The sequence below is a fragment of the Dromiciops gliroides genome, chromosome 3 (genome assembly GCF_019393635.1).
Source record: "Dromiciops gliroides isolate mDroGli1 chromosome 3, mDroGli1.pri, whole genome shotgun sequence".
Taxonomy (NCBI): domain Eukaryota; kingdom Metazoa; phylum Chordata; class Mammalia; order Microbiotheria; family Microbiotheriidae; genus Dromiciops; species Dromiciops gliroides.
In genome coordinates this window covers 585,982,246-585,995,814 of record NC_057863.1, presented here as the reverse complement: position 1 = coordinate 585,995,814, position 13,569 = coordinate 585,982,246, and the positions used below count along the sequence as shown (strand labels likewise).

The window sequence follows — 13,569 nt, the reverse complement described above, 5'->3', positions numbered from 1 at the left end:
TAGTATCTCATAAATAAACTCTGCTTTGATTATTTAGTTAAGAGCCTTCTTAATCTTTAGTCTATTAGTTTGGGAGCAGTGTGGTGGAACTTTATAAACGGCCCATATTAAATTAACGAAGTCAGATAGCCAAATAGTCAACAGTCCCCAGATTAGTCCTCCAGTCAGCTTCAGCCCCCAAAATCAGGCCTGATCATCAAAATATTCTAACACCACTATTGAAAAAGAAAGAAAAATAAAACCTTTGAAACAAATATACAGTCAAGCAAAAGCAATTTCCACATTGAGCTATATTCAAAAAAACATTTTTTCTCTGCACCTTGAGTCCACCAGCTCTCCATTGTTACAAATCAACAAACATCTGCATATTTCATGAGATTAATTGTGGTTGGTCATTGCTTTGGGCATTATTCTTAAGTCTTTCAAGTTGTTTTTCTTTACAGTGTTGTTAATGTATAAATGTTTTCCTGGTTCTGCTTACTTTGCTCAAGTCTTCTGTTATGGGGAGTGGCATTTTAGAGGAGATTGCTTCTCAGATATAAGTTTAACTTGATGCTCTGAAACCCTTTCTATCTCTTGAGATTTTGGTTCCTTTGTTCTCTCAGGTAGCTACTTACCTTACCCTAAGGTTTGAGAACTCTTCCCTGTGAGTTAGGGAATCTCCTTAATTCAGTCAAGGTTGGGGTTAAAATAGCTGTGCTGAATAATTAAGAGAAAGAAAGAGTCAAGGAGTGTGCAGCCCTTAAGATGCCTGATCATGTAGGCATGGGCGCTGGGCCTATTTTTCCAGTCCAGGTCTGATTTCCTCTGAGCAGCTTGCTCTCCCATTGGTAGAAGATGGGGGAAGGGTTTTTATTTGATTTTTTGTTACATTTTAAGTTCCAAAATGTCTCCCTCCCCACTGCCCACTGGAGAAGGCCAGAGTTTGATGCTGATTTATAAATATATGCGAAACCATACAACGTGTACTTCTCTCTCTCAGTCCCTTCTCTGGAGGTGGATCGAATCTTCCTTCATAGGTCCTTTGTAGTTGACAGTACTCAGAATAACTTAGTGCTCACAATTATCCTTTGAACAATATTGCTGTTAATTGTATACAACATTCTTTTGTTTCTGCTTACTTCACTTTTCACTATTTCATGCAAGTCTTTCCACTTTTTCTAAAATCAACCAGCTCAAAATTTCTTACAGCATTGTAGTATTCCATCACAAGCATATACCACAACTTGGTTACATTCCCCAATTGATGGAAATCCCCTCAATTTCCAGTTCTTTGCTACCACAAAGAGAGCTATTATAAATATTTTGGAACATATAAGTTATTTTCTTTTTGCCCTGATCACCTTGGGAAACAGATGTAATAGTGGTATTGCTGGGTCAAGGGGTATACACAGTTTTATAACTCTTTGGGCATAATTCCAGATTGTTCTCCAAAATAGTTGAATCACTTCACAGTTCCACCAGTGTCCCAATTTTTCCATGTCACCTTCAATATTTGTCATTTTCCCTTTCTATCATTTTAGCCAATTTGATAGGTATAGGATATCTTTTTTTTTTTTTTAGTGAGGCAACTGGGGTTAAGTGACTTGCCCGGTCACACAACTAGTAAGTGTTAAGTGTCTGAGGCTGGATTTGAACTCAGGTACTCCTGACTCCAGGGCCAGTGCTCTATCCACTGTGCCACCTAGCAGCCCCCAGTATAGGATATCTTAAAGTTGTTTTAGGGGAAGGGTTATTTTTAGGGGGTTACAGATCAAATGAAGGAGGACATGTGTTCCCATGTTTATCATGGCTACGGATGCCCTGGCTCCTTTAGGAGTCTCATGGTTGTACATGAGAATAGGAGGAGACAAACAACAGAAAAACCTTCAAGAAAAGTCACATTTCCCTCTACAGGTGACAGCTACAGATGCAGACAGCGGCCCCTTTGGCCTCCTTTCTTACTCACTGGGAGCTGGGCTTAGCTCCATAGGCCCACCCCCATTCCAGATCGACCCCCTCACTGGAGAGGTGTGCACATCCCGAAGTCTGGACCGTGATCAAGGACCCCCCAGCTTTGACTTCACCGTTACCGCTGTGGATGGGGTAAGGAGGAAAGACAGGGAGGGGCATTTCCCCTGGTGGGGAGGCCAAACCTGCTTGGATGGTATCTTCAGCTCACCTTCTCACTTTTCGCTCTCCAATTCCTTCCAGGGTGGCTTGAAGTCACTTGTCTATGTAAAGGTATTTGTGTCAGATGAGAATGACAACCGGCCCGAGTTCTACCCAAGGATATATGCAGCCAGTGTGAGCACCCAGAGCCTACCAGGCACAGCTGTCCTGAGGGTCAGTGCCCATGACCCTGACCAAGGTCCCCATGGCACCCTTACCTACCGCATCCTGGCTGGGAACAGCCCTCCGCTCTTTGCCCTGGACAAGGACTCTGGTAAGAAGCCAGAATACACCCCAGCCCCTGGTACTGGGAACTTTGGTTCCCTTAGCTCTTCGCTCCCTGAGACTTCCTTATTGCCTACGATCATCCCATCCTGTTACTGGAATTTCTCCGGCCCACTCCCAGAGTGGTCTCCTAACTTGCTCAGTATGTGCCTGGGGCACTCCACTCCTAGCTTCATTTCCCATCCCCTCCTCTGTTCTCTCCATTTTCCTATGCCTTATGCTCTCTTTATTCCATACTTATATCCTGTGCTCCATGTCCTTGTGTCTTATATTCCATTCTGGGTCTCCTGAGCTGTGTGCTCAGTAACTTGACCCATGATCTTTGTCATCCTGTGTGTCCTGATCCTGTGCTTTGTGCCCTGTGTTCTGTGTCCTGCTCTCTCCATCCTGGTTGTTCTTCCTCTCTGTTTCCAGGGCTAGTATCTGTGGCCTGGCCCCTTTCTGGACGAGCTGACTCTGTGCAGCAGCTGGAGATTGGTGTCCAGGATGCTGGTGGCCTTCGAGCTGAGCACAATGCCCAGGTCAACATCAGCATCATCTCCGGGCCTCTTGCACCTCCAGTCTTTGAGCAAGCACAATATGTCTTCTCTGTGCTTGAGGATGTACCTCCAGGAACAAGTGTGGGCACCATACGGGCACACCACCCCCCAGGTAAAACATACTCACCCCCCCAGTGCCACACATTTATATAGTTACATACATATACTTACCATCTCCTCATCACTTCATAACATATTTACCTACTCACACACATATACACACATTTATCTGCATCAGTAAAATCAACCAGCATTTATTTATTAAGTGCTCATGACAGCTATAACAATAGGTGGTATTTATATAGAGCTTTGAGATTTGCAGAGTATTTTGTAGATATTATCTATAAAATGGGAGATTGGTGCTACTATTATCCCCACTTTACAAATGAGGAAACTGAGACAGGCCGAGATTAAGTGAATTGCCCAGGGTCACAAAGCTTTTAGGTGTCTGAGGCTGAATTTGAACTCAGGTCTTCCAAACTTTAGATCCAGCACTCTGTGCACTATGGCACCACCTAGCCAGTCTCTAGCCCACTGGCATGCCAGGCACTGTGCTAAGGACTAGAGATTTAAAGGCAAAAATAAAAGTCTGTCCTCAGAGACCCTGCATTTTATAAAGAGAAACACCGCATCGACTCTAAGTAAATAAACTAGGGAGAGTCAGAAGGGACCTCATCAAGGAAGTGGCACTTAAGCTGGGAAGATAAGGATTCTAGAGGAGGTGGAAGAGAGGAAGAGGTGCATTCCTGGCATGGGAGACAGACAAGCCTGGGCAAAGCCGTGGAGGTGGGAGAAGGGAGGAACAGAGAACAGGTGGGTTGGGCTGAACTGAAGGGTAGGTGAAGTAAGAATGTGTGCTAAGCCTGGAAAGGAATATTGGAGGACTCTTAATGACCAATTGAAGAGTTTGCATTTTATCCTAGAAGCAACAGGAGGCCACCAGAGCTTCCTCTTGAGCAAGGGAATGACATAATCAGACCTGGGCTTTAGGAAAATCACTTTGGTATCTGAGTTTGGAGGTGGGGTTGGGAAGAGGAGAGAACGAGGCAGGGAGACCAATTAAGAGGCTTTGGCAATGGTCCAAGTGAAAGGTGATAAAGGTCTGAACCTGTGCAGTGATCAAGGGAATGTAGAAAAGGGGAGGAATGTAAGAGATACCGTGGAACTGTAATCAACCAGACTTGGCATGGACAAGATTGGATCTGGATATTAAGGGAGAGAGGAGAGTTGGGGACCACAAACTTAGACACACACACACACACACACACACACACACACACACCACACACTGTCTTAGGTGTCACACACTTGTATACTCACACATTTATGTACTCTTACTGCCACCCCAGCCCCACAAGAACTCTCACAACCTTCCTGGTACAGTACGCTTATTCGCACAACACATTCACACAACACACACTTTCACACATTCACAACCCGTCACCTCTCCAGGTAATACACACATTCATTTACATAGCACATTTATACACACTTGAAACTCTTGAGATACCAGACACATTCATACAGTCGATAATGTATTCACACATATTTATTCACTCAGATTCAAGTCACAGTCCGTCATTTCTGGACAGAAGCATTCTGTGGTGCGGAATAAGCCAGGCTGGAATGGCCCTCCCACATATACAGCCTTAGCTGTGCCCCTTGCTGTATGTCTCCCCTGAGCTTAGTGTTGGGAGGGGCCTTACAATTTCTCACTCCCTCTGGCAGGCCGCCCAGGCTCTGTGCTCCTCACACTGTCTGGGGGAGACCCCCAGGGCCTCTTCTCATTGGATGGGACATCAGGACTGTTGCGGACACGGCGTCTGCTGGACAGGGAGCGCCTGGGGCCAGTGCTAGAGCTGGAGGTGCGTGCAGGCATGGGGTCTCCTCCAGCCTTTGCCATGGCCCGGGTTCGTGTGTTGCTGGATGATGTTAATGATAACGCACCTGCCTTCCCTTCACCCACGGATACTGTGTGGCTGCCCCCGGATGCTGGTCCAGGCACACCTGTGTATACACTGCGGGCTCCTGATCCTGACAGTGGTACCAGTGGCCATGTCACCTTCGCACTGGTGGCTGGGGGAAAAGGAGCCTTTGCCGTGGACCCTGCCACAGGCCATGTGCAATTGGTGAGGCACCTGGGGGGGCTGGCCCATGAGCTAGAGCTGGAAGCACGTGATGGTGGCTCACCCCCCCTGACCAGCCGCTTCCTGCTTCGAGTAGCTGTGCAAGAGGCAGGGTCCAGGACTGGTATAGGGACTGACACTGGGGGTGGAGGTGGGATCCCCAAGTTTGACAACCCCACTTATCACGTGGAGCTATCTGAAAGTACAGCCCCAGGCACCAAGTTCCTGCAGGTGCGGGCACAGGGCCCTAAGGGAGGGCCCCCTATATCCTACCACTTGCAGTCAGATGGGGTGGGTACAGCCTTTGGTGTGGAGTCACGTAGTGGGTGGCTTTGGGTACGTACAGCATTGGACCATGAGGCATGGGAAGTATACACATTACCAGTCTTGGCCGTGGCTGGGGATGGTCAAGGGAGTCTGACCGGCACAGCCACTGTGAGGGTGAGCATCCGAGACAGGAATGACCATGGGCCCCGTCTCACTGAGGAGCCCACTTTCCTTGCTGTGGCTGAGAACCAGCCACCAGGAACTACTGCAGGCCGCATTACAGCCACCGATCGAGACTCGGGCCCCAATGGGCACCTCACTTACCACCTACTGCAGCCACCAGATGAGAGTGGGGCCTTCCACATCCATCCACAGACAGGTAAAATTTCTGAGGTCTCTGACCCTATCATCTGTTCTATCCCTTCCTGGCCGCCTGCAGATCAGTGAGAATCCTGGTTCTTTCCTCATTGACCTAAAGACCTGTCATTCCATCTTTGACCCTTCCACACCCACCCCTCCCCAAAGACCAGGGAAACCCTCTGGATCTCTTATCCGATTCCATGTTGAATCCAATTCAAATCATTCCACATCCATACAGAACCCAGTGGGACCCCCAACCCTATCCTCCTACTTCCTGTACAGGAATTTGAACCCTAACCACAGCTCTGACCATAGGATCACTGGCCCGGAACTTAAAGGCAGCTAAGGGGTCATCTAGTCCAGTGCATATCTGGGAAGGAATCCTCCCTGCAACCATTTTTGAGAACTGGTTATCTTGCCTTGTTTTAAAGACATTCAGAAATAGGAAATAAATGACTTGCAGTAGTGAATTTCTTATCCCTGGAGGTCTTTAAGTGAACACTGCATAGCCAGTCTCAGGAACGTTGTAGAGCGGATCTCTTTTCAGGTGTGCATTGGCCTAAAGCACCCAATAAGTCCCTTCCCACTCTAGTATGACGACTCGGTAAATTCACTGACCCCCGAGGGATTTCCTTTTCATTAGGCCAGCCCTAATCATTAGAAACTTTCCCTTTGCTGAGATGAGGTTGCCTCTCTGCAATCCACCCTCTCTCTCTTCCCACCATCATTCCTAGTTCAGCCTTCAGGGGCCCAGCTAGTCTCCCTTTTCATACGGGTATAACTCCAGGATTTTAATTGAAAAGTTTTAATATCACCTTCCCAAGTCTTTTTTTTCCCTCCCAACCAAACACCCACAGTTCCTTTGTATCTTTTGTTATCTAGTCCTCTCCCCGTTCTGGCTGCCCTCCTTGGGACATTCCCCAGCTTCTTCATGTCTTTCTAAAATGCACTGGACAGTGCTCCAACTGGGGTCTGAGCAGGGCAAAGGACGTAGCGCAAAGTACTTTCCTAGGTACTTTCCTAGGCCTTGACATCAAACCTCAATTCATATCACTTAAGATGGTGTTCACTTTTGATTTAATTTGAGCATTCATTCAACTCAAATCTACTATTTTTTTTCACGTGTCTTGGTTGTTTTTTTCAACTGTTTTCCCAAATCTCATACAATTGCTCTTTTTAAACCTGAGGTTAGAACTTTACGTATTTGTCCTTATTAAATTTAATCTTATTATATTCTGCCCAATGTTCTAGCATGTTGAGACATGATTGGATTTTGACTCTATCACCTAATTTGTTAGCTATCTCTTCTAACTTTGTGCCATCTACAAATCTGTCTATGCATGCCCTCTCTGTCTTCCTTTAAGTCACTGCTAAAGAGGAAAGGGCAAAGGACTGATCCCTGTGGCATCCCAATAAAGACTTCCCTCCAGATTGACACATACCCATTGGATTTAGATGTAGAAGGGACCCTAGAAACCATGCACTCCAACTCCCCTTTTTCACAGATGAGGAAACCAAACCCCAGGGAGTTTAACTGACTTGCCCAGGGTCACACAGGTAGTAAATAGCCACGCTCCTTAAGATTTAAACCCTGGTATTCTGACTTGCCACAAAGCTTTATACTATACTGGAACCAATTCCAAATACACTTAATCATGTTGTCATCCAGCCCACATTTCTACATGTTCTCCATATTTATGTATTATATATCAATTTAATAATATGTTATATGAATACTTAATAAATTTAATAATTAATATCAACAATGGAATGTTTTTATATTACGAGAGACTTTGTTAAGTGCTTTGCTAAAATATAGTTATGTCTATACAGCCTTCCTCACTTCACCTATTTAGTAATAGCCCTGTTGAAAAATTAAATTATGGTAGCCTGGTATGACCTATTTTAGGTGAAGATATGCTAGTTCTTAGATTACTGCTGCCTTTCTAAATTATTATAAACTATCTTTTTTAGTGATTCTAGAAATTTACCAGGAATCAAATTAAAGCCCCTAGGACTAGAGTTTGAAGAATCTGAGATCTTCCCGTTTCTATAAACCACGACAATGGCTCAGTAGTCACAATCACAAGTTTTCTCAGTCTCCAAGGATATATCTTGTCTTGGCCTAGTAGTTTGAACTCATTGAAGGTAGCTAGCCACTCTCGTATCATATTCTAGTATTTTAACTCCTTATTAATTTTTCTTTTATCTTTCCCAGTTCAGATATCAATATTATTTGTAGAGAAAACAGAAACAAGATAGGAGTTGAGTAGTTCTGTCTTCTCTCTCTCATTACCAGTGTCTTATCTACCCAAGCATGTGTTCCTATCCCTTCTTTGAACTTTCTCTTGCACTGAATTTAGCTAAAATAAAACAAAATAAAACTAACACTTTTTTTTTTTTTTTACTTTTCCTCGGCATTGATTATCAGCTTCAGCTCAAGCTTGAGTGTCAATGCTCCTGGCCACATTGTTGTGGATCATTCTTCCCTTCTATTCACCTCAGGTTACCTGCTCTTGCTTTCATTTCTGAGGAGGATATGTCCTAACAAAATAAAAACAAAAAACAAAACCCTAAATTGTGCAATGAATTTCCTGTTTTTCATTGTTTTTCTTAGATAGCTTAGCCAGTACCCAGAACACTGATACCACTCTCCCACCATTCTGAGCTTTGGCTCCCTAGTTTTCTGAACCAGTTTCTGCGCCCTAAACCTCCAGTTTCTGTATCATCATGCTCTCAAAACTCTGGTACCCAAGTCCCTAATTCCTTGGACTTCTCTTCCAGGAGTCCAGGCCCTTCAGCACCCTGAGTTCCGCTTCTGCCAAGTACATTGTGCCCCAGTCCTCCTAGTTCTTTGAATTCTGCCCTCCTTAAATCCCTGGGCCTAGGCTTTCCAGTTCCCTCGGGTCCCTCATCTCTCTTCTCCCCTGCCCTTCCCCTGTTCCCTCACTCCCCAGGAGAAGTGACCACACGACGTAGCCTAGACCGTGAGCAGCAGAGCAGTTACCAGCTCCTGGTACAAGTGCAAGATGGAGGTGCTCCTCCCCGGAGCACTACAGGCACAGTGCACATCATGGTGCTGGACCTAAATGACAACAGCCCAACCTTCCTACATACCCTGGGGGCAGCTGGTGGCGGGTTTCCTGTGCAGGTGAGATAGGATGGGATGTTCCCCATAAATGGGAGAAGGAGAGGTGCTTCCCATGCAGGGAAGAGGGATGGAGGGCATCCTCATTCAGGGCATAAGGGAGGGTTCCCCATAAAGCGGAGGAGGGTACTTATGCTAAAACAGGGAAAGAAGGGAAGGGATCAGCAGGCCAAGAGGAGAGAGGGTAGACACTAGGTGCTCAATGTCAGAAGATGAGAGGTCCCTATATGGTTATTGTTGGAACCCTAATAGTGTCATGGTCAGGGTTGACCTTGTGTCCATGTCTCATCAGGTGTTGGAAGGCATCCCTCCTGGAACCCTTGTCACACGCCTACAGGCAAAGGACCCAGATGAAGGAGAAAATGGAACAGTCCTATACAGCATGACAGGTACGAGGGTAAAGCTTGTGGGAACGGATCTGTGTGAGGACTGAGGTGTCTGGTCACTCAGCTGGGTGGGAATTGAGCCATGTGACTGAGTACTGGTACCTGAGTTGTGTAAATACTGGGTCTGCATGGGGCAGAGTCATGTGAGTACTGAGCTGTGTGGTCACTGAAGCCACGTGAGGCTTTTGTATAGAGGCTGAGTCACATGGGACCTAAGCATGTGGGTCTCAGGACCCAGCTGTAAGCAAATAAAAGGTCAATCAATAATCAATCAGTAAGCACTTATTAATCTCGGACCATGTGCTAGGCATACCAATAGGAGCTGGGGGTACAAACACAAACAGTGAAACAACCCCTGCCTTTGAGCAGCTTATATTCTTTGTGGGGTTTTTTTGGTGAGACCATTGGGGTTAAGTGACTTGCCCTGGGTCACACAGCTAGTAAGTGTTAAGTGTCTGAGGCCAGATTTGAACTCAGGTCCTCCTGAATCCAGGGCCGGTGCTCTATCCACTGTGCCACCTAGCTGCCTGAGCACCTTATATTCTACTGGGAGATAGAAAAAAAATTTTATATGTGTCTGTGTGGGTATATACACAATATATATGTATATACATATATGTGTACATATACATATATATGGAATAAATACAAATATTAGGTAATTGTGGTGGATCAGGAAAATCCTATAACGTATGATGCTTGATATATTCCTGGAAGGAAAAGAAGGATTCTTTGAGGAGGAGGTAAGAAGGGAAAGGATCTCGGGCATAGAGGACAGCCTTAGCAAATACTTGGAGTCAAATCAGGCCAATTCAAGAAGTGTTTATTAAACACTTAGTATGTGCCAAGCACTGGGATAAATGGTGGAAATACAAATACAAGCAGAAAGAAAGAAAGAAAGTCCCTCTCCTCAAAGAGCTTACTTTTTTTTTTTTTTTTTTTGGTGAGGCAATTGGGGTTAAGTGACTTGCCCAGGGTCACACAGCCAATAAGTGTTAAGTGTCTGAGGCCGGATTTGAACTTGGGTCCTCCTGACTCCGAGGCCTCTATCCACTGTGCCATCTAGCTGCCCCAAAGAGTTTACATTTTAATGGGGGGAGACAACACATAAAAGGGAGCTGAAAAAAGCAGGTATGTGGGGAAGGAAGGGTTAAAGGTTCGAGGCACAGAAGCCACCTAGAGAAAATCCCTTGACTTAGCAGTATACCCAAAAGAGGAATGAAAGTATGATTGATCGGGGCCTCCTCCTGAAAATGGAGGTTCTGGGAGGAGCCAGCCAATCAGAGGGAGAGGCTGCAGGGGCAAGGATGTTCCTGATGTGAACAGTAGTCCAGTAGTAAAGTGAGCTTCCAGGTGTGTGGTAGCGAGAACCCCATGGGAATGAGTCTGCAGTGCAGCCTGAGTAAAGGAAAGATGCCAAGGACTGATGCCAAGGGGTCAGATTGTTATCAGCTTGTGTGGTATGTAAACAGCACTATACATGAGGAATGGAGAAAAGGCCAGTTTGGCTGCTCCATAGTATGGGAAGGGGAGTCATGTATCTTGAGATGGGAAGAGAGAGCCTGCAGCCAGGTTGTGAAGGGCTTTACAAGTCCAGTGGAGGAGTTTGTTTTAGCCTAGAGGCAATAAATCGGGAGCTACTAGAGTGTATTGAGTAGGGGGCTGATGCGGTCAGATCCAAGCTTAAGGAAAATCATTTTGGCAGCCGCCGTGCAGAATGGAGAGAGGAGACCGGTGAGGAGGCTTTTGCAGTGTCGTCGTCTAAGGGAGAGGTAAAGAGGGCATGGACTAGTGGGGTCCCCTGTGAGAGTAGAGAGCACAGGTTGTAGCTGAGAGAACTCTGTGGAGATAGGAAAGGAGAGATGCAGGTTTTGTCCTTGCTCAGGAGCTTCCCAGAAAACAGCATGAGCCAGCATGAGTCCCATTGGAGCAGGAGTTATTAGGAGGTGTCACTTTGGAGATACCATTCCAAGATCTGTCTGTGCCGTTTGGCCGTCAGACTAGGAGTGATGTGCCGTGGAAAGGGGGCTCTGTAGCTGGAGGACTGCAAGTCAGGTAGCCTAAAAATAAACGAATAAGCTGAGGGAGAGTCCATTTGGAGATGAGGAGTATGGAGGACTGTTCAGATGCAGGAAGTAAACTGCCTTGCTCTAGGTATGCACTGCCATCAAGATAGCCTAACACTGCTGGGTTGATGGCAAGTCCTTGCACTGAAGTCCAGCATCGGCCCTACCAAGGGATGTCTTGCTATGTTTTAAAATGTCTGTTGAATTGAATCAGATGGAGCCAGCAGGGTATACTATATCGAGTGCTGAACATGAACTCAGTTAGACCTGGGTTCAAATCTGCGCCCCCAACCCATAACCCTCATTAGCTGTTTGACCACAGACATATCTTGCGGCCTTCATTTTCTTATTTGTAAAATGAGTACAACAACACCTGTACTCCCTACCTTATGGGCTTGTAGGCAAGTTCAGAGAGATGATGGATGTAAAACATTTCACAGCTGTTTCTTGACTTTTGACTCCTTCTTAAAGTGGAGCACTGCTTCCTTGATGCATTGTCCCAAATTTCAGGGGGTTCCAGGTGGTAAGATTTAAGGAGAGGCATGTTCTCAGCTCAACTGGCCTGTGTTCTGGTATGTAAGGAACCACAGGCTGCTTGCTCTTTAACCCGGAAACAAATCTGGTTCACTTTGGTTGCAAGCACTGGCGTGCTTGGGACCCTCCCCCACCTGGGACCACCACCCAAGACTGTGTCCTGTATACAATCCTGGGCAAAATGTCAGAGTTCCACTTCAGTGCCAGTAGAGACCCCTATAATCTGCCCCTGGCCAGCCACTCGACCTGCTCACTAGACTGTGAGCTGAGTTAGCTGCAACTTTACAGCTGTTTAAAGTTCTGTGTAAATGTCTGTTGTTGGTTTTTTTTTAAATTATCTATGGAGAGGAATCAGCGGAAATTGAAACTAACCAGCCAGCATCTCCAGCTCATGGTAAAGGCACAGACAGACCTATCAGCAGATGTGTCTCATTTATGGTAACTTAAGTTCTCCAGTGACATCATGTAAGGCTTTGAATGGGCCCTCATGCCTAACACTAGCCTCTTGTGTAGCACCATCCATCAGACATCTCTGGACAAAACACAGACGCAGGTGGCAGTTGATACTGACTTTCATTCAAGTGCAGAGGTCACAGCCATGTGAAGTACAGATAGCTAAGCCTAGATATTACTGTCTTGTTCCTGCTGCCAGCAGAACAGATCCAGGAGGTCCAGCCTCAGCTGAACAATTGTAGCATTTGTGCGACAGAGTCAGGTGGGGTGGGGGCAGATCAACTGAGTGTTCAACTTCTAGTTTTCGTGACAGGATATTTGCTCACCAATTATAGAATCCCTGGATAAAATAGCTGATAGATATTGAATCAGATATTGGCAAAACCGATGAGAAGTGCAGCCTGGGGGTTTTCCAGACTCTTAAAGCAACATGGGTTCTTGGACTCGGCACTAGAAGGAAACTAAGAGCCCATTCAGTCCTACCCTCTCATTTTATAAATGAGAAGACTGAGACCCAGAAGAGGAAATTGCCCAAGGTCATTCAGGTAGCATTAGTGATGGAATTGGAATCCAGAGCCAATGTGCCTTCCATAGTGACCTGCTGCCTCTCAGAGGTCTGGGTAGACCATGATAAAATGCTGACCTCTCTCAAAGTGGGGTCTCCATGCCCCAAATGCAGGCTCAACTACAAGTAGATTTCTAGCATTTGGTGGAACTCTTCTCTGTCAAGGTTAACTTGTAGAAGGAGTATAACAAGGGCCTCTGAGGGGAAGATTGTCACCCCACTGCCAGTCCCTTCCTTTGTGAGTTTAACCACATTAGTCTCTGCAATTATTTATAAAGATCTAGGAAGATCAAGATGGGAGCCAAGTTAAGATATTTGAACCTCTAAATTCCATCGCTGTTTTCTCAAGCTGGCACTCATTGAGTCTGGCAGACATCTGGTGCTGGTGCCAACCAGAGGAGAACCCAGAACAATTTTTATCAAATACCAGGCAGGGTCTCAGAAGTAGATGAAAATGGTTGTAATATAAACCACTAGCTCTGGTTCAGCAGCACTGAAAACGTCCCTGATGTCTATGACCCAGAAAAGAGTTCCATCTTGGGGTCTGGTGGTATAGGGCCACTCCAGGCAGCACAGAGAGAAAATGGTGGCCTTCTCTGGGTTCTATTCAATGTCTAGATATGACTACACCAACCAACAGGCTCTGAAAAGCCCTAGGAAGTAAGCACAATGGATGATGTTCAGGCTGC

The 13,569-nt window shown here is 45.9% G+C and overlaps 1 protein-coding gene across 1 annotated transcript in view; it reads left to right on the top strand.

Annotated features, from left to right (window-relative positions):
- The window catches only part of DCHS1 (dachsous cadherin-related 1), an 83,067-nt gene that overhangs the window by 34,132 nt on the left and 35,366 nt on the right, over nt 1-13,569 (top strand). The window contains exons 3-8 of the mRNA XM_043992623.1: nt 1,897-2,085; nt 2,194-2,425; nt 2,851-3,087; nt 4,704-5,747; nt 8,686-8,879; nt 9,169-9,265. Coding sequence (XP_043848558.1) covers nt 1,897-2,085; nt 2,194-2,425; nt 2,851-3,087; nt 4,704-5,747; nt 8,686-8,879; nt 9,169-9,265 — 1,993 coding nt within the window. The remainder of the gene's footprint in view (nt 1-1,896; nt 2,086-2,193; nt 2,426-2,850; nt 3,088-4,703; nt 5,748-8,685; nt 8,880-9,168; nt 9,266-13,569) is intronic.